At 46.2% G+C, this 21,541-nt stretch overlaps 2 protein-coding genes across 3 annotated transcripts in view; both read left to right on the top strand.

Annotated features, from left to right (window-relative positions):
* Nucleotides 1–16,108, top strand: part of FAM122B (family with sequence similarity 122B) — a 206,817-nt gene extending 190,709 nt beyond the window's left edge. Inside the window, exon 10 of one of the 2 annotated variants that reach the window (XM_019799180.2) lies at nucleotides 15,997–16,108. In XM_019799180.2, the coding sequence (XP_019654739.1) occupies nucleotide 15,997 (1 nt within the window). In that variant the 3' untranslated portion in view covers nucleotides 15,998–16,108. The remainder of the gene's footprint in view (nucleotides 1–15,996) is intronic. The other variant, XM_034648950.1, reaches the window with a different exon arrangement.
* On the top strand, nucleotides 16,016–16,871 carry PLAC1 (placenta enriched 1). The gene has a single exon (XM_034648951.1). It carries the CDS (start codon nucleotides 16,048–16,050, stop codon nucleotides 16,684–16,686), a length of 639 nt encoding a protein of 212 aa, XP_034504842.1. The 5' UTR covers nucleotides 16,016–16,047; the 3' UTR covers nucleotides 16,687–16,871.
* Nucleotides 16,872–21,541: the final 4,670 nt, after the last annotated feature.

The raw sequence follows: 21,541 nt of genomic DNA, 5'->3' as shown, positions 1-21,541 counted from the left end.
TGGGGGTATGAAAATGCCAGTTGTTGGTCTCTTGGACCCAAAAATTATTTACAGAGCACAAGATTTACAGTCAGGAAGGATTTTTTTTTTTTACAGGAATGGGCAAATCCTAGATACTCTCTGTATACAAACGTCCTTTCCAACAGTTATGAAAGGACATTTTAACTTTAAATGAGAGCCCTGTTGGCAGTACATTCTCACTGCTAAGTTCCATCAAAACATGGCATTGAGGGGAAGGTCACATGGGAATTGCCACCTTTGGGTCTTGAAATCTCCCCAGTAATGCTGGGACTCCGGAAGGAGGCCAAGGTCCTTCTTTGTGCCCCTGGCCCACTCCCCCACCCCTTGGGCATCTAATGTCAAAGCATAAGCCAGTAAACATATACCAACGGATAGAATTCAACCCCGGGTCAGGTCAGCTTGAACAGTTCTGTACAGAAGTCCAACTTTCAATTCTACCCTCCATGGAAGCTGTCCCCTCCTGCAGCTGCTCCCCACCAGCTGCCCGGCCAGCTGCCATTAGGCCCAAATTTACCCCCACCTCGGGGTCCCCTCCACACACTCCCTGGGGCTCATCCACTGACCCATGAGCTGGAGCTGCCCACATTGGAAGTCAGCCCTGGTTTTCTCCAGTATTTTTTATTTTCACAGTAAAAGGGCAACTTATGGAGACCCCTCGCTCTCTCAGCCTGTGGAATGAGCTAAAATGAGCTAAAACAAAAGCTTGCTGAGTCAGACCCCCAGAACCAGATCAAGCCAGAGATGGTGTGAGTGTGGAACCAATCAGGAAGCTACATGTGTTCGAAAGGGCTGGCTTAAGGGGTCACTTGAAAATACTTTCTTTACTTTTAATCACATCATGTAGGGTAGAACTCTCACACTATTTTTCCAATTACTTGTTGTTGTTGTTTTGGAGATGTTTTGCCCGCTTTTATGTGCCATTGGTAGAATGTGTGGGTAACTCGAGGTTGGGTGTGAAAACCAGGCTGGGAGCTCACAGAGAGCAAGAGGTAAAGAATTAAGGTGTCAGGATCCAAATCACTGTTGCTTCTGTGTTGAGAGCTTGTCATACAGTCAATTAAGTGCATATTAATTTCCCAGCAGTGTGGTTGGAAAATCAGCACATCAAATAAAATATTTAACACCCAGGAAAAGCCAAACATGTATTCTGTGTGTGTGTCCTTAAGTGGTATTTTTATGGAAGGAAACCTTATTTGAAACAAATGTCAGAACAGAAATCGAGCTCATGAAAGGCGCTGAGAAACCACAGCACGTAAGGTTTTAAATGTTGTCCATGAAAGCATCATCCTCAACCTCAGTCCCTTCCACGGTCAGCATGCTTGTCCGATGCTTGTGTTGATTGACCTGTGCGTACCGTTGTCCTCACTCATTTGCATGTGATTCACGGCCAGACCTGGTAGTCCAGTTGCTTTCACGCATGAAGGAGAAATGGAAGTGGACCAGTGGACCCGTCCCCCGTCACCTGACTGCGTGGTCTCAGGACAAGGAGGAATCTCCTAACGGTGGAAGGGACGATCCCTGGAGATCCCTGGAGGAGCTCGCTGAGACCCGCCTTAGAATGAAGCTGTGTTCTGCCCACAGCAGAGAGCCTTGGGGCCTCGAGACCCAAAGTGGGGAGCCCCGATCCACCCTCAAGCTTCTATCTCGGGATCTTGAAGGGGGCTGAAGGCTATTGCATGTAGCCTGTGCCAAAGGAAGGAGGGATTTGGGGTTGGCCACGGCCCGTGGCCAGGGGAGGAGGCCCCCGAGATAGAGATGTTGTGCTGACTGAGTCGGGAGAGTTTGCCATGACTCTCATTTCTCCCTGTCGTTCCCGGATGCCTGCCTGCCACCTTGCTCTTTCATTCATTTGTACATACATTCCTCAAGTATTTACCGAACACCTATTTCAGGCATACGCCTAGGCTCGCCAGGACGGGAGTATACAGAAGACGTTTGTTTTCTCCTCTCCCTCTCAATGGTTCTTCTCTCCTTCTCTCCCCCCATAATTCAGTGGTAACAGGGGTGGACGGAGGAATATCCAAAATTCGTCCCTGTAGGACACATCTGCGCCAGGAATTTCCGGCAACCCCCAAGGAGAGTGGCAGATTGATGGCACTCTAGTTGGGACTAACAAGGGGGTAGAGGGGGTGGGGGGGGAGGAAGCCTGCAGCCAGGCTGTCTGCCCAAGCCTATTCTATAGTTCCCATTTATCAGGCACTTGCGCTCTGCCAGGCCCCGTACGTGCGGTTCCTCATACCTCAATCCTCCAGTCCTGTGAGGTGCTTATTAGAACTGGCCCTGCTTTAGATAAGGAAACAGAGGGCAGGAGGGGCAACTGACTTGCCCAAGGTCACACAGCTAGACAGTGCCCCAATTCAAGCTTAGATCTGCATATCTCCAACTCCCAGGCCTTTGAAAAACTCCGTGTTCTTTAGATGGCAGCACAAAAACAGATAGGAGCTGCTACAATGTGTGTGAACGCTGTTTCACTGGGTTTACTTGTGTTTCTCTATTCACCAATAATAATTTTAATGGTAGCTCCCATTTATCGAGGGCTCGGGTGGCAGGAACGCTGCAGAACAGTTTTACACTCACCATGAAACTATGAAGTGTTAAGGCTGTTATTTTTACTATCCTCATTTTACCAATGAGGAAGACAACGCTTAGAAAGTAACATGCCCGTGGGGCACCTGGGGGTTGCAGTCAGTTAAGAATCCAATTCTTGGTTTCAGCTCAGGTCATGATCTCAGGGTCCTGGGATCGAGCCCCACGGCAGGCTCCCAGCTCAGCAGGGAGCCTGCTTCTCCCTCTGCCTTTGCCTCTCACCCCTGCTCATGCTCTCTCTCTCTCATATGAAGAAATAAAATCTTTAAAAAAATAAAAATAAATTTAAAAAATATTCTCTTTCCCCCTGCCCCTCCCCCACCTCACATGCACAAGCTCTCTCTCTCTCTCAAAAGAAAGAAAGAAAGAAAGAAAGAAAGAAAGAAAGAAAGAAAGAAACCTGCCCAAGTTTCCACAGCTAGTAAAACCAGACCACAGTTTCATTCGGGTCTCTGTGACACATCAAAGCCCCTTAGCTACTCGACTATCCTGCGGTAAACCCTCCAGAACTTTTTTACTTTCAAATAATGACTTCTTACCCCTGTTCTGTCCACTAATGGTCTCACCCATTCGTGTCCTAGAAGGTGAATTAAGTCGTTGTCTCCTCCATAACCTCCTCGCCAAGACCACTTATTAGCCCCAATATCCAAATAGCCAAACCCAGAAGTCCCAGGGATGTGTCCATACAGGGGCAGTAAGGACCGGAATATTATGAGCATCTGATTTCCAGGCACCCTTACAGATTCATGGACTCTTAAGACGAAGGCAAAATAAAGCCAGAAATTCTTATATTTGGAAATAATAAATGCTACCTAAAACTTGATTTAAAAAAATATACCCCCCACCCAGGTCTCCAATCTCCCACAAGCAGAATCTCACAAAGGGAGGCAGAAGAGAAGCCCTCCTCTCTGAAAAGCAGTTTATTTTACAAATAAGGCTAAGGTGGCCCTTTTGAAAGTATTGCTTATGTAGAGACTTAGAATGTACACGTACCTCGCCTCACTGAAGGACCATATCCCCCGCCAGAGACAATCCTTCATACTTCTTCAATCCTTCATACTCTTTCGCCCCTCGTTCTGTGGCACCACCACCAAAGGGCCAAGGCAGCCGCCATTTTGTGCCAAGAGTTTCTCTTGCCATTTTCCAAGGAAGCAAAGAACAGGGAGTGTCTCCCTTATCTCCCTGTCCCCTGTCTGGGGGTCATGCCCTCGAGGACTTATTCTATTTCAGCTTCTACCTTGAGGCAGCCAGAAAAATGACTCTGAATCACCCACAGAATGAGCACCTGCTTCAGTTAGTGTCCCGATGTGAACATGCTAATCCCCAGGCTTAGGAGAGGTTCGCCTTCCACCCAGCACGGTCAGGCTCTTCTAATGGGTCAGCACTGCTGATCTTAATACCCTAGTCTTGATTCGGAACAGGTGGGTGCCACAGTTGTTCAACTCTTATTATGAGCCAGAGCATGGCTCAAACAAGATAAGATTCTTCATACAGAGGCTGAGAGAACGCCAGATGGTATTACTGGAGGGAAATAAACTCAATTCCTTCCTGTAACATCTCCAGCTAATATCTTCCACCAGGAATAAAGAGCACCCAGCCCTACCACTTTCTTTATGCTCACTCAGTAGGCTTTTTTTTTTAAGTGAACACCAAAATGTTTTCGAAAACCCAGCCCAGCCCTAGTTGAGTAGAACACGGTTCTGATGTGAAATTACCCACTGAATCTACATTTAGCCGTCTGTTCCCCCGCCCCCCACTCTCATCCGAGCCCTGTCTGGAGCTTCCCAAACATCCAGGTTTGGTAAATAAAGCCCGGTGTTCTTTTTAAAGACACGATGAAATCAGAAAAAAGACACAATCTCTGTCCTTGGGGTGGAATTGGGAATATGTGATCCCCTACTTTCGTAACAAATGTGAGAGTTGGGGAATGTGTGGTACCCTTTTTCCATTCAGGAAGATTTATTGGGTGAGCCTGCAGGCCATTCTTCATAGCTTGGGGTTGCCATATTCGGTTGCTCTGTACAGAAGCCATACATGTTTCCCTTGTCAAACTAGACTGGGAAGGCCTGAATATACAGTGTGGCCAAAGGTTCATTATGCTCTGGGTATGCATTCAGCTCCTGGAATAAGTGTGTTCCATGGAAATCAGAAATGACTGCTTGTTCTCAAGAAGTCTAAAATATAAGGAGTGCTAAAATATAAACAGTGATCTAGACTGATCTTCTCCCAGTGCCTCAGAATTTCTGTCTCTCATTTATGGCCTTTCTTCCCCCCTCCATTTCCCCTGCTTGAAAAGCTATTAATTTCCCCCACCTTCCCATCACCCTAGACTCTGATCCCCATAAACAATCTATGCTTTTGTATGCCCTCTTTTTTAAATACTTTCCCAGTGTTTACTTTCTCGGTGGTGGAATATACTAGAAATAAAACTATGGGAGCTCCGTGAGCATGGCAGATGCTTCCAGTCCTGTCTTTGCCATTTACAAGCTCTGTGACTTTAGTGAGTTTCCTAACTTCAATAAATGTCCATTTCCTTCCTTCCTTCTTCAAAGGAATTTTCATCTCTACAGTCATGCAGCTGCCTCTGATGAATGGCCCCGGCTAATGGGTGGACTCGGGTTCTGTCTTTGTTCCATAACTCAGGAATGAAAAGAAAACTTGACCAAGCGAGAAGGGGATAGGGACACACAAACTCCCGGCTCAGCTGGGGTCTAACGGGGCCTGCCCTCTCCCATCTATAAATACTCCATCCTTCCTCTTGTCTTTTGCGCATCTTGGCCGGTGCTAGAAAGCTTGGTCCTTGCTCCTCACTGCCATTTGCCATCTTAGAGCTTCACTCACCTTTTCCCCAGCTCTGGAGAGTTGCTCCCAGAGGCCCTCTGTGCTTTGCTTTGCTTAGCAACGTCAACTGAGTGGGAGTTGGTTGTGGCTCCGTGTCCTGAATCACTGGGCCACCCTCAGACACTGGAGCAGAACTCTGCCACGGATCTTGGCACAGTGGTCCCTAGGTCAGGCCACTGCAGGACTTTCCCTTTCTTTCCACATTGACTAACTCAGAATAACTCACAAGGTTGTATATGGTATCAAAGAGGGGGAGAAGCCAGGCAGGCTGGTGGGAGGGCCCGAGGCCCAGATGCATTTCTCCAGCCTTGATCTTGGCCAAGGCTTTGTGCCCTTCTGGGCTCCCATTTCCACAGTTGTAACATGCAGTGCCTTTCTTTGGGGAACCTTACGGGAGAGCTTTAAGGGTCTAGGGAGATAACAGGAGAGAGCACACTCTACTGTGTGTGGGGGGGGATCTCTGTGCAAAGAAAAGATACCCAAATAAAAGGAAACGTTTGACACCTGTTGCCATAGGTGACCCATCTATGTTCAAACAAACTTTTAAAAATCTTTGGGTTCTGCCATTGCTTAAAACATTGCTAAGAGGGATAGGCATAGAAAAGAAGTCATGACTCCTCCTCCTTTCTGGGTTAAACAGAAACTATTTATACTTTGGAGCACTTGCCCTACAGCTGAGCTAGGGCCTCCATAGAGGTCGTTGGAAGGAGCAGAGCCCCAGGCTTTTCAAGCCAGTGCGAGAAGTTTGGAAAGAGCACCCCTGGTGAGGGGCTTTCAGAGATCATGCTGCTTTTAGAAAGGCCGTGTCAGCCCCCTGACATTTAGAGCTGGGCAGTGAGCCCCATTCTGAGTAGCTTCCTTGATACCATGACCCACCCTCCTTCTCCCCTCCCACCTTCCCCCTTGTCATTGCCGCCAGTATCACTACGCTCCAGTGACAACAAAAACCTGGCTGGGGGTTCAGTCCCGGGGAGACGGTGCTGCGTAGTCTTCCATGTGTCAGATGTAGAGGCTTTGGGTGTCAATGACATTGTGAGACTTCCAAAAGAAGACCTATATGCATAACGTGTGTGTGTGTGTGTGTGTGTGCATGCGTGTGTTCTCCCGTGCCTGTGTTTGTAATATATGTGCTAATTATGAGCACATTGTACACAATTCTGAACACATTAGGAATGATAACACCATGAACACTCACGTGGGAACACACACGGGGCATCCTGTGATAGAACTTTCAAGACCCTGTAATCTAGCCTCCCCACCCCCTCCAGGACGGGAATGCCCTCTCCAGCCATCCTGACCAGTGCCCATCCAGCCTCTGCCTGAATGCCCATGGGGAACCAGGAAAACTTGGTTTCATACCTGCTATCTCCATGCAGGTGTGGGCAACTTTTAGAATAGGAAAGTCTTCCTGACATTACGCTAACCCCACTGCCACCCCCATTCTGCTTCTCCTGTGGACGATGAGCACCAGCCTCAGCGTCCCTTTGGCTGACTCCTCTCATCCTCACTTCCTGTCTCTGTTCCTTGTAGTCTCACCAGCTTTGTGATTCTAAATGGAATTTAAGGTTGTAGCAAGACACGGAGTGAGGACGTTCATCATGGAAAGCTCTTATCTCGGGAAGGAAGCATGTGTGTCTGTTCAGTTGGTTGGGGAAATATATTTATTGGTTTGTAAGGGACTCTGTACAAAGTACCATAAACTAGGTGGCTTAAAACAACAGAAATCTTGGGGTGCCTGGGTGGCTGAGTCAGTTAAGCGTCTGACTTCGGCTCAGGTCATGAGCCCAGGGTCCTGGGATCGAGCCCCTTGTTGGGCTTCCTGCTCAGCGGGGAGTCTGCTTCTCCCTCTGCCCCTCCCCACCTTGTACTCTCTCTCTCTCTCTCTCTCTCTATTAAATAAATAAATAAAATCTTTAAAAATAAACAAAACAACAGAAATTTACTGTCTCATAGTTCTGGAAGCTGGAGGTCCAAGCTCAAGTGTCAGAAGGGCCATGTTCTCTCTGACGGCTCTAGGACAGGGTCCTCCTTTGCCTCTTCTGCTTTCTGGTGTTTGCTGACAATTCTTGGCACACTTGGGCTTGCAAATGCTTCATTCACTCCTGTCCCATGGCTGTCGTCCCCATGTGTCTTCACATTGTCTTCCCTCTGAGCAGCTCTCTGTGTCCAAATGTCCCCTTCTTATAAGAATATCAGTCATAGGGGCGCCTGGGTGGCTCAGTCGTTAAGCATCTGCCTTCAGCTCAGGGCGTGATCCCAGGGTCCTGGGATCAAGCCCCCGCATTGGGCTCCCTGCTCTGCTGGAGCCTGCTTCTTCCTCTCCCACTCCCCCTGCTTGTGTTCCCTCTTGCTGGCTGTCTTTCTCTCTCTGTAAATGAATAAATAAAATCTTTAAAAAAAAAAAGAACATCAGTCATAATGGATTAGGGACCACCCCAATGACCTCATTTTAACTTGATTCTGTCTGTGAAGACCCTATTTCCAAATAAGGTCACATTCTGAGGTACTGGGAGTTAGGACTTCAAATGTGAATTTGAGGAGACACAATTCAACCCATAAATACAATATATATAATATAATAGAGTATATATTATATATATATAATGTAATAGAGTATATATTTTATATATATATATATATATATATATAGAAGGAAGGACAGTGACCAAGGTGGAGGGTTATATATTATATAATGAATATATCTGCATATTTTATATCCATATACACATATATTTGCATATATTATATACATATATTTTAAGTCTTGGCCCTTGAGAAAAATTTCATAAGAGTTCTTTATTCTTTGTTAAGGGAATGATAGATTGTCAGGACAAAGGAGACCTCTTTTTGTTGTTAAAATGTATTTTAATAGTATTATGTATCACATATGTATGTATTATCAACGATAATAATAGGTCAGTATTTCATATTTTAACTTTATGTGTATGTTGCACATTTATTTTTCATTATATGTTATCATACACAGATGATGAACACAAGCTCAACCCATTAGGTATATATATTTTTTGCAATGTGTTTGCCACTTGAACTCACACCTAGGATCGAACGTTTCTTACATAAAAGGCACAGGTAAGAGAAAGGGAGAGTGATCCTTGCTGGTGAAATATGCTAGCCTATGTGAAGATGGGGTCAACTTCAAAGCATTTTGGGGAGCCCTCCAGCTAGGGGACATTGAAACAAAACCTGGCGTTGGCCCGGACCTCTCTCTTGCTCTGGGTCGGCAGAGCCGAGAGGCCAACCCGGAGGGAGCCCAGGGTCAGCTTGTGGCCGGGGAGACTTCACCCCTTCTGCGTCGGATTTCCCGGGAGCCTCTGCTGCTGTCCGGTGTCCGTCTCTGTGCTGGGCGCTGCCGGTGGGCCCGCCGCTGCGCCCCAGCCCGAGCAGGAACAAATATGCGGCCCGTGCTTTAGCTTTCTCCTCCGGCCGAAGGGAATCCATCCACGGGCCCCTGCAGGGAGCCGTGTCCGTGGGCCCCCGTCAGCCCAGGGACCCCAGCAAGCCCCTGCCAGGCACCCCCTCGCTCGGCGGTGCCCATGGGCCCGAGGCTTCCGGCTCTGACGACGCTGGGGCTCTCGGTTGCCCGGACTGGGTCTGGCTGGGGCTTGAGCATTTCTTCTTTCCTCCCATGTAAAGCCAGACAGTTGCACCTTGTGTCCTCTAGAGGTGGACTGAGTTTACTGGCCCAAGAGCGTCAGAGTAGGGATAGCCTGTGACTCCGTGGCTGACCCCCGGCATGCTGACACTGGTTTGGGGTTTGGGAGCTTGACAGAAGGAAGGAAGTGATCAGGGTGGGGGGTTTATAGAAGAGGTTCTGGCTTTATCTGGAGTGGCTGGCCAAGAGCTCATTGAGAGAGCAGTGAGTACCATTGTGCTGAGCAGATGTAAAGCCCTTGGCTTCCGTGAGTGGGGACCTTGACCCTTGACCCTTGACCCTTGACCCTTGACAGGGATCCTGAGCTCTCTACCAAGAAATACTCTGCTGCTACTCCGGGCGTTCAGCTGAGAGTCTGGGGGAAGGAGTGGGGCAGGGGGTTAGCCTATAACCAGCTTCAGCTCTCAGGGACTAGATGAGGAAGCACAGGGGCAGGTGGCTGGTGGTCCTTCATTGATTCCTTCATTCTTTCATTCAAGAAGTTTTTACTGAGTACTTATGATTGACCAGATACTATAATAGGACCAAGACCCAGTTCCTTAAGGATTTTACAATCTGAAGATTAAGGAATGGAGAAAAACAGGAAGCATCGGGGCAACGGTAGGGAACAGATTTGGGCTTTCCTTTCTCCTTAGTGTGTCTGTCTGTCCATCCGTCTGTGTGCGCGCACACATGTATGATTTGCACTTCCCACACTGTTCCGACCACAGGGCAATGCATCTTTACCGACTCTAACAACCAGCAGGCCTCCCAAATTGTAGGGTGACAATGACCGCCAGCCTTCCTATCAAAGGAACATTTTCTACATCTTTTCTCCCGCTCAGGAGCCGAGGGATGGTGAATGGCCCCAGTCAGGATGTCCACACGCGCACCAAGTAGCCACATTCTGGGTGGGACATACACAGAGAGGCTCTGGATTTGGGAAAGGTGCATACTGGTCAGGTCAGTTAAAATCAGCCAAACAGCCTATAAAGTCAACCTTGGTTTGATTTGGACTGAAGCCATCCTTCCACTAGGGCTGTTTTAAGAAAACCTGGACCCCAAATCCCAACTTTGAAAGGGAGAGAAGAATGTGCCTGGCCATTTCTGGAAGCCAGCTCGAGCCCTCGCTTATTGACAAAGGTGTATCAGAGCATCGGATTGATCTCTGCCTTCAGCTGGTAACATCGGGAAATCATCTGCGGCGAGCAGGGCTGTATCTGGTCTGGGCAGACCCCCCAAAGACGGCTGGTAGCTCAACAATGCAGCCGCGCTGTTGTGGGGCTGGGCGTGCTGCACCGACACAAACTCACCTTGTCTTTTAAAATGAGAGGGGACTCTGGGGCTTTGTGGCAACGGGTGTAGTTTTCTGAAAAAAAAAATCAAACTCGAATGATTAAATTAAAACGTAAACTGAATTAGGGGCATGCCTTGGGGATTTTCCTTACATTTTAGGAAGATTATGAAATCCATCCCTTCGTTCAGCTTTAAAATCACACTAATTCAGCTTCTCCTATGGCAGGGAAAGAGTTGCCATGACCTGATATTTGCAACTTCCATTAAAGTATGGCTTTCTGTATTTATTTGGAAATAAACTTCTGTTCCGTCAGGATACGGTTTACCCTTCCTGTGTAGCCTTGTGATGGTTTCCCTTCACGTCGGACCACGCACCTTTTAGTAACGAAAGTGGTGACCCGACGAAAACTTCTCCTACAAGGAGCCTGGGCTCTTATTTATTTCGCAACCTTTATTTGTGCATGAGATGAACCATGACATTTAAACTATGCTTGATAGCTTAACAGATTATAAGAACAAAACCAGATGGCCCAAACAAAAATAATGCTTTGATTGCTTTCAAATTCAATGTCAAAAATTAAAAACAGCTTTCAAAAAGCCTTGGCTTTTTTTTTCCAGAAATGACTTTGGATTTTATACATATATACATATATATAAATATGTATATTTATACAACATATATACATTTATTTTATATCTCTATATATAGCTATATAACATATAGATAATATATATGTGTGTCTATATAACATATATAGATAATATATGTAAAATAAATGTGTTACATATACAAACATATAATATATATTTATATCTATTTTATACATATAAACATATACATATATGTGTCCCCCAAAAATACAGAAATATATAAACCAAAATTTAACAGTGGTTACTTTAAAGATTAAGAAGTGGTTTTTTTCTGTTTTCTGCATCCGTCCATTTTTCTGCAGTTACTCTTAGAATCAGAAAACCCTTTTTTAATGACTACTTCTCATTTAATTTTAATGAAGTCTTTTCTAGGGTTGAGGCAAGGTGTTTTCCTCTGTTGAGAAAGTGGACATTGTTAAGCATTAGCAGTTCATAATTCTTCTTCCACGCACAATGATGAATAACGTGTGGTTACTTTAACACTGTTCTTCGCAAGGCTGGCAAACTTCACTGGACCCAGATCCTTTCGAATTCACGCAAATTCCACCAAAAGCAGTTATTGAATTTTTGAACTCACTTTAATGTACCTTCGACATCATTAGTATAATCACAATCCTCACTTTCTTTGAGAGCAGTGAACCTACGAATTCTTTAAAACTGGGCTTCCTCAAAAAAAAAAAAAAAAAAAAAAAAACCTTCCATTTTAAAAGCCTCCCGAACCTGGAAGAGGCTGGCAGGAGACAGTGAGAAAGGGACGGTTTGAATTTCTAAAATACAGAGCTCCCAAAGTGTTAGGAGTCTTTTCTCTGTTTCTTGTTTTGTGAAAGAATCTTTGCTTCATTTTTCTTCACATCAGCTGCAAGAGAGCGAACCAACTTTGCTGCAAATCAAATCCCTGACAGTTCTATTTCCCTGAGATAATTGCATACTGCTTTGGAGTTTCCTTTTCCCCTCTGTTTCCTTTTGTTTTGACAACAAGATTCTGGGAAAACAATATACAATTGATAACTACGCTGTCATGAGTATACTGAATTTTAAAAATAAATAACTGTCGACCCCAAAAGCTTCCAGGAGCCTATGGAGTGAGTTCTTGTTCCAAACCGTTCCCAAACCAGATGTGGAAATGTTTAGCTAATTCCCCTCCCCAATCCCCATGAAAAGGGTTCATATGTGTCTCTAACGACATCAGAGGAGATGGGAAGGCAAAAGAAAAGTCCTGTCGGCTCTCACCAAACACAAACAGCAGAAAAGTAATTTGGTCTTCAGCTTTTGTCTCTTTTAAAAAGGGTCTTTTCTTCCCGAGATTAAAAATGCTGTGTGTTTATGCCAATATCCAGTCTCTTTCTTGTAAGACACGAAGAAATAGACTTCGTGTTGCCAAAGTGAAACATTACATGATTTTTTGAAATGTAAAAGATGGATGAATGGATGGATGGATGGATGGATAGATGGATGAATGAATGGAAAAGATTTATTAAGAATTAGGCTTATTAGGGAGTTCTTGAAAAAAAAAAAGAAAGGCAAGGAGGAAAACTCTGTCGAAGGAACTAATGGGAAATATATATGCATAGACCACATATAGAAAAACAGAAAGCTACTGTATTCTGTAGCTGCAGGGAAAGCAAACATTTTGCATCCAGGTGCCCTTAGTAGCTCCGGGTTTGTGGGCCTCTCTAGCTCAGTTCAGGACGGCTTGTACCAATAGCGGGGCCCTGCTTGGCTGTACGAATGCACCTAAGCTCATTGCTTCTGGGATGTCGTGGAGCTAATTTGCAATCAAGTCAAAATGGGGCTATGGTAACGCAAACCCTGAGACCTGCTCATTTCTTCCTTGTCCTCAGCTCCCCTTAGCTCCAAAGATTTCTGGAGACTTGAAATAGGATTCTGTCCACAGCTCCAGGGATGCTGTGCACAGCCCCAAGGATGGCTAAAAATACCTTCCATTTGGCACACACACACACACACATACACACACACACACACACAGCCTCTACCCTGGCCTGGGAATCTTGGGCAGCAGGAAAGGGGAGGCTGCCCAGTGCTGAGGACCTGTCCTCAGCAAAACAGAATGACTTCCGAAGTGCAGCACCAAGCTCGGGCTAGCAAGCTCATTAGCAAGTACATTCTGCTCTCCCCCTAGTCCCCCCACTCCTCCCTCTCAGAGACACACAGTCTCGAACGTGCTGTCACACTGACTTCGTTTGTAAGTTTTCTCTGAGCTTGAAGGTATGCTATCACACCCTGGAGGCATCTTCATGGATTGCTCCCCTCATGTGGCCATCTGTTCCTGGCTGCAAAAAGTTGGAGAAAAGAAAGCGGGTCCTGAGTTTGGAGATTGGCACTAAATGCACCCCCAAACTCAGTGACATTACTAAAGCCCTTTCTTCAAGACCGATTCAGCGCAGTGTCACCCAGAAGTAGATGTGGAGGGTGACCTGGTCTCAAATGTTTGCTTGGGGGACAGCTGTCTTATTTCTCAGAGACTCTCTGGGGGTTTTTATAACCCTGTTTGGATTATTCGGGGGGGGCGGGGGAGAGAGAAGATGCTTAAGAAGCAGAAGGCTGAACTCCCCGCCCAAGAGCTCAGCCTTACACTGGGGTCTCAGTTTTGGGTTGGGACAACCAAAATGGAAGGGAAGGATTGTTTCTCTGGCCTGTTCCAGGAACTCCCGAAAGGAGAGGCTTTTGTTCAGGGCAAATAGGTCCTGGTCATGAGATGATATTAAGGGCAGGGAGAAGGCGAGAGAGGGCGAGAAAGCCACTCCTAAAACACGCTCGGGGCAGGGTGGGCTCCGTGAGCCGGGGACCGGAGTGGATAGCACTGGGGATGGAGTGATGATGACCTCAGCAGGCATCAGGTGTCATTCCAGAGCAAGCCGTTTGTGTATGTAACCGTTGAGTCATTCTCCTGCCATCAGAGTTGACTTGTGTTTTGTTGTTGTTGTTGTTGTTGCTCTTTTATTTTGTTTGTTTTGTTTTCTTGGAGGGGCACGGGGGTCCATTTCTCTGTTTGTTGCTGCTGCTTCTGTTTCTGCTTTGCGCAAGATGAAAAGGCGGTCCCGGGAGAGACACCAGAACAAACCAAGGGGGAAGGAAGGAGCCAGGTAGACCGCGTAGACTTCTCTTTACACCCAACACCCCCCAAGAGGATGAGGAGTCATTCATGAGAGACATAGGGAGGCGCGATCTGTGCCCATCAGATCAAGTGCCTGACTTAGAAACAAAGCCTTTCGTGCAGGCCACCCCCCTTTCCTAGCGGGCCCCTTATACCATGGTTTCCATCCAAGAATGCAGCAAGTCCATCGGTATCAAAGGAAGAGAAAGAGCTGCGTTTCTGCAGCTGGGGAAGGGGGAGGATGGAAATGTCTTGGGATGCTTTTTAGTACAGTGCAGTGCACATAGTAGGTGCTCAATAGATAAGAGTCAAAGAACGGATGTGTGTAGGCCTGGGTGACTGAACTCATCAGGGAACAAAAGTAAAACCCCACACTCACACACATCCATTTCCTTCAAAAATTTAGGTGCAGTTCTATTTCATTTATGTCATTTTCACTTTTAAAATGAAAGCGAAGTCGGACAATATTTGGTGATATTCCTTGTGTCATTTGTCACCTCTTTCTGATATTGGGTTTTCGACATATGTCCTTACCCTGGCTCATTTTTCTCCCCATTTTGCTCTCTCCACCACTCTTTTGTAAGTAAAGGGCAACAGGACTAGGAAGTGGCCGCAGAGCTTCCCACTGAAAAAGAAAAGACATAAAAAACTAGCGAAAATAAAACTATCAAGCAAAGCGTACAACTCGGTGAGGTGCCAACCGTGGCCACAAAGAAGATGTTAGGAGCTGCCTCAAGTTGTTTTCATGTATCATATGAATGGGAAAATGTAAAATTAAAAAAGCAGTATTTTTTGTTTCTGCGATTTCATGATTTTACAAGGTGTCCTGACTGATGAATCAGGGAATCTCTGGGTCTCTTCCAATGTTACTGCGACAGTTTATGGAGTGAGTATCCATTTGCTCATTTTAAGTGAGCCTCTTGGGAAGATTTCAGTATATGCTTGTCAGAAATAAACCACAGTTTCTTCTCTGGCTTTTATTTAATTATGTTTGTCACTCACCAACACAAGGCCATAGAGAGGGGTGCATTTATGGTATATGAGAGGACCCCGGGGGCCCTTAAGGAGGGTAGTGCCGCCAGCTTGAATTAAACTGTATCTCCTGCAGCCTTCGTTAGTTTGGCATGAAAACAGTATCATTTTCTGTGTTGGGGTTGCACACAGAGGGATGCCTTTGCTGACCAGGGTCGACTCTCATTCGCTATAGGAGGGATATGCGTTTTATCCCGAAACAGCGTGCTAAGGCCACTTAGAGAAGCCGCTGTGGTCCCCTATCACCACGCGAGTTTCAACAATGAAACTGAAATTCTGTTCTCTCTCACAAGAATGTTTTCCTCTTCTCTGTTTTCTTTGTTTTCAGTTTTCTTGAGCTATAATTGACAAATAAAAATTATAGGATATTGAGGGACGCCTGGGTGCCTTGGTCGGTGAAGTGTCTTCCTTTGGCTCAGGTCACGATCCCAAGGTCCTGGGATCGAGCCCCACATCCATCGGGCTCCCTGCTCAGTGGGGAGCCTGCTTGTCCCTCTCCCACTGCTACTCCCCCTGCTTGTGCTCATGTTCTCTCTCTCTCTCTGACAAATAAATAAAATTTTTTTAAGAAATTATAGGATATTGAAAGTGTACAACGCGATGGTCTGACATATGAATACATCGTGAAAGGAGTCACCCAATCGAGTTAATGAACACATCCGTCACCTCACCTTTGTTCAGAGAACATTTAAGTCCTACTGTCTTAACCTTTCGAAAATACTTGTGTTTTTTTTTAATGATTGTGTTTGAACTTTCAATAGGAAATAAGATGATGTGCCTTTTGTATCTTTGTGTGTTCTAGAATTCCTCCCCAGACAGCTGCCTGAGCGTCGTTACCTGACCGGCCGCAGGGATGAAAGTTTTCGAGTTGATAGGAGGGATGTTCATCCTCATCTCTCTGTTTCCGGCCTGTGCCGCACAAAGTCCAGTGACTGTCCTGTGCTCCATAGACTGGTTCATGGTCACCGTGCACCCCTTCATGTTGAATAACGACGTGTATGTTCACTTCCATGAGTTGCACTTGGGCCTGGGCTGTCCTGCCAACCACGTTCAGCCCCACTCCTACCAGTTCACCTACCGCGTTACCGAATGTGGCATCCGGGCCAAGGCCATCTCTCTGGACATGGTTATGTACAGCACGGAGCTGCACTACGCTTCAAAGGTGACCTCTTCGAAGTATATGATCCCAGTGTCCTGCACTGCTCCCCAAGGGTCCCCGTGGCTCACTCCGCCCTGCCCCCTGAGGGGAGCCAGTGAGACGGGCACCACAACCCAGGACGGCGAGGCAAGTTACGACGTGTTCACCTTGTCGCAGTCCAGCCAAAGGCCCAACTGCGACTGTCCACCTTGTGTCTTCAACGAAGAAAACGGTGCCCAGGCCCCACGGCACCAAGCAGAGGCTCAGGAGGGCCAGCTGGAGCAGCCGTCTTCCGTCGTGGATATGTCCGAAGATTGGTGTCTTTGCTTCGACGATCTCATTGAGTCCATGTGATCCCCGGGTTTGGGGTCTCCCGTAGATGCTTTTTTTCTAACATTAGTATATATTTTCTAATCTCAGACAAATTTAAGTGTTTCGGTAGCCCCCTTAGGAGCGCCTTTGAGAGAGGGCAGCTCGTGATAATTTCATGAATAAAGCTCTTTATATTTTTATATCTTTTTTAAAAATAAATTTTTGATGGCATAAATACATCAGTTCAGCATTTTTATTTAATAAACACATATATAACTTTTGCTGTGGGCCAGACACCGTTCTAGGGGCTTTACAAACATTTGTGCCTGGTCTTTTCCATCTAGGATGATTGAGCTCTCCTGGAAGGCCCCCAACGGAATCCCTCCCTCATTGTCCCCACTTCACTGATGCTCTGTACCGTCCGACCTAGCCCTGGGCCTCGCACCTTCTTAGCCTGATCAACGGCTGTAACACTTTCCATTCATGGGAGACATAGACGCCACTAGTGACTCAGAAACCTGCTTCTCCCTCTCCTGCTCCCCCTACCTGTGCTTTCTCTCTCTCTCTCTCTCTCTCTGTGTCAAATAAATAAATAAAATCTTTAAAAAAAATAAAACAACGAATGCCATGAAAAAACTTGAAACCAGGTAATATGGGAGAAATTGGAGAAGGGGTCAGAGTAGTCAGGGACTCTGAGGACTCGTCATTTGAACCGAGTCTTGATGTGAAGAAGGAGCCAGACCTGGGATGATCTGCGAGAACTTTCCAGATAGTAGAAGCATCTTGTGTAATCTTCACTACAACCTTGATTCATTGTACAAGTAAGGAAACTGAGGCACAGAATGATTAAGAAGCTTGCCCAAGGCCACACACCTATTAAGAAGCAGACAGTGTTAGCACGATCTGCATGATACTATACACAATGTGGGTGATATGAGATTCATTCAGCAGGTGAGGGAAATTCACCATCTTAGTCTGTTCAGGCTGCTCGAACGAAGTGCCATAGACTGGGGGCTTATCAACAACGGGCATTTATTTCTCGTGCATCTGGAGGCTAGAAAGTCGAGATCAGGGTGCCTGTACGGTCACGTTCTGGTGACACACTCTTCCGGGTTGCAAACTGCTGTCTTCGGATTGTGTCCTCACACGGCAGAAAGACAACAAGAGGGGCGCCTGGGTGGCACAGCGGTTAAGCGTCTGCCTTTGGCTCAGGGCATGATCTCGGCGTTATGGGATCGAGCCCCACGTCAGGCTCTTCCGCTATGAGCCTGCTTCTTCCTCTCCCACTCCCCCTGCTTGTGTTCCCTCTCTCACTGGCTGTCTCTGTCTCTGTCGAATAAATAAATAAAATCTTAAAATAAAAAAAAAATAAAAAAATAAAAAAAAAGAAAGACAACAAGAGAGTTCTCTGAGGTCCCTTTTATAAGGCACTAATCCCATACCTGAGGGCCCCCTCTCACAGCCTCATCACCTCCCAAGGGCCCCACCTCTTAATGCCATCACATTGGGGGTTAGGATTTCAACACAAGAATTTGGGGGGCACACATTCAGTCCACTGCAATCATGGTAGTTGAAGAAACAGCTCATTTAAAAAGCTCCTGCCCCCTTGGGGCGCCTGGGTGGCTCAGTCGGTTAAGCCTCTGACTCTTGATTTCAGCTCAGTTCATGATCTCAGGGTCCCGGGATCGAGCCCCAGGTCAGGCTCTGTGCTCAGCACAGAGTCTGCTTGTCCCTCTCCCTCTCCTCCTCCTCTCTTTCTCTATCTCAGGTAAATAATCTTTAAAAAAAAAACTCCTGCCCCTCCCTTTCGGGGTCCCGAAAACAGTCTCTTCATTCAACAGACATTTCTTGAGCTTGCCCTATGTTCCAGGCATTATGTTAGATGCTGAGCAGGCACTGGTGAGCAAAACCAACCAATCAGGAGGAAGCAAGTAAGGAAGCCTAGGGAACTGAGGCTATTCCAGCCCAGAGAAAGCCTGTGTAGACGATATGAGCTGTGGCCATCAGAAGGACCGCAAGTAGTTTAGTCCAATACGATGGCGGCAGTCAATGGTAGCAAGTGGTGAGTTTAGAGAAGTAACAGCGGACAAGACCCTGAGAAAGAGAACCAGTGCTTCCCTCCCTCGTCCTCTCTTCAGAAGCTTACAGGTTATAAAACACTAAAACACATAGAAAGAGCTCAGCACACAGCCAACGCTAGACACGTTAGACCCGGGCTGCCATGTATGGGTTGTGCACCCCATGAAGACAAGGAGCACTTTTCACTGAGTCACCCCCTGGGGTTATGTAATGTATCAGCCTCGGAGGACACTCAAGACCTACGTGGTAAAAATAGTTGTCACCGCATGCCAGACACCTGATAGGCATAATCTTACTTAATCCTCACAACAGTTCCGCTAGAGGAACATTATTTTCTCTTGTTTTATAGATGAGGAAACAGGCTCAGACAAATGGAGGCTGTGCAGTGAGTGAGCAATGTCATTCGGATTCAGACCCAGCTTTGTCTGGCTCCAAAGTCCGCTTTCCCCCGACTCTATTCAACACTTCCTCCCAGAGAAGAGACGCTCCTGGTTGGGTTGGAAGATCCAGGAAGATCTCCTGGTAGAGGTGGGCCATGACCCCACTCTTGGAAAATGAGGAGGATTTGGCGAAGCAGACAAGAGGGCGAAGAGCCTTCTTTGTGAGCATAAGCAGTGACGTGGGGGGGGGAGCAGACTGTGTTGGACACAGTGACACTGGGGGGCTATTGCTCTAACCACTCAAGGCGAGAAGAGATGAATAGAGCAGGTGGGGGAAGGACTTGATGTGTAGGCAGAGACGAAAATGAGAGCCATTTTGAGTGAAGAACAGCAAGACTTCAGTCCTTTTAGCCTGCAGAATGGTTACGCGTCTATATAAGCCCCAGGCATGATTAAGAAATCAATCGAATAGTGCCGGCAAATTTGGATCTGGAAGACTCCAGAGCAGAGGGAGCAGGCTTCACGGAGGGCATAAGCCTTGAGCTAAATCCTGACCTGTCTGACTGTGAAAAAGAAGGACTGAATCAAAGAAGGTGTCACCATTTCGAGCCCTAAGAAGCTCAGAAGACACGGTAAGCTCTGGATTGAAGTAAGGAAATTGGAGGGTAGAGGCCAGGGGTGAAGATGAGTCCAGGTTGGACATGTTGAGTTGGACAGATGATAACAACATGCCAGTGGCTAGGACCAGGAGTCAGCTCAAGAAATCGGAAGGGGTCATCACTGGGAGATACAGGCTTGGAGAGGTCATGTGCACACAGGCAGGTAGGACCACTGCAGCAGAATTCCCTAACACTCAACATTCAAGGCACAGTTAGGAAAAGAAGCAGATACGTCAAAGGAGACAGAACGGAAGTGATCAAGAGGTGAAAGAAGTGTGACTCGTGGATTCCAGGGAGGAGAGCTGGGTGGGCTCTGTCTTCCAGTGCAACAGATAAGTCAAGGCAGGGGCAAGCCTGGTCATCGTGGAACTGGGAGCCTTTGAACTGGGCTTTAAATCGGAGCATATCATTAGGTGAAGTTGGACGGGAAGGGCATTCCAGGCAAAGGAAACCGCGAGAACACACATGCAAACATATAATTAGGCATAACTTCCCAAATTCCAGGTGTACCCTGCACGCGTTCCCTTGGGTGAACCTCACCCATTTTGGCTGCATGTTTGGTCTTCTCCACTTGGCTGTATGCTGCTGGAGCATGGGGGACCCTAGCCTATTCGTCTCTTTCTTTGGTTGGCCTTTCTCTTACGTAGCACTTGGTAGGTGGTCAATCCAGCTGACTAACTGATTGGTACCGAGGATCATAAGTGTAGGAGCCATTCCACAGAGGGGAAGAGAAAACTGCTGTAACCACCCCAGAAATACATGTTGAATTGGGCTAACTTATGGACCTTTTGAAATGCCAACGCTAAACGAGTATTTCCCTCCCTCATGGTGGTAACGTTCACTCCATTTTTAAGGTGACATGACTTCTGAAACAAAATCTACCACATAGTGTTAATCATTTTATCTGCAATAAGAGGAAGAAATGTTTTATTGCCGCCAAAAGAAATGAGCATTTTCATCTTTCTTTCCATCTCTGGGAAAGCCAGAAATGTCTGAAACCATTTGTTATGGTAATCGCTTGTCAAATATTTAAAAATTAGAGCCGTGGGGCGCCTGGCTGGCTCAGTCAGAAGACCATCCGACTCTTGATCTTGGGTCAGGAGTTCAAGCCCCGCGTTGGGTGTAGAGATGATTTAAAAATAAATTAGAGCCATAATCTGTACACTTAAACAAGAGTTAAAATGGCAAATATTACATTTATTTTAACACAATTTTTGTAAATCACACACAAAAAATTAGAGCCATAATGAGATTTTTCGTCCATAAAAGGAGACTCAAAGTAACATTAAAATTTTTATTCTTGTAACCTGAAAATAGCAAACCAGATTTTTTTAAGTGTGTAAATTACATGCAAATGTCAAGGGCAAAAAGTCTTTTATCCCTAATTTTAAAACAATAGTGCATTTTGGAGATGCATGTTAAGTACCCCCACCCCTCCACCTGTCCACCAATAATGGTAGCCTGGTCAAATATTAGACTAAGCACAGCACTGTGCTCTCTCTCTCTCTCTCACACACACCATGTTTATAAGAAATGCATTATGAAGGGACGAGTGTTTATTATAAAGGGAAAGCTTTCACAGAAACCTACTTTAATTCTAATTAGTATTAATCCCTATGATTGATCTCTATGATACCCCATTAAAATTGTATCAATAGCGGAGTCCGGCTGGCTCTGTTGGAAGACTGGGTGACTCTTGATCTCGGGGTTATGAGTTCGAGCCCCACCTTGGGGTATAGAGATTATTTAAAAAAATAAAATTTACCAAAAAATAAATTG

The sequence above is a fragment of the Ailuropoda melanoleuca genome, chromosome X (genome assembly GCF_002007445.2).
Source record: "Ailuropoda melanoleuca isolate Jingjing chromosome X, ASM200744v2, whole genome shotgun sequence".
Lineage (NCBI taxonomy): Eukaryota > Metazoa > Chordata > Mammalia > Carnivora > Ursidae > Ailuropoda > Ailuropoda melanoleuca.
The sequence above is the reverse complement of the archived record's forward strand: the minus strand, read 5'-3'. Positions and strand labels throughout refer to the sequence as shown.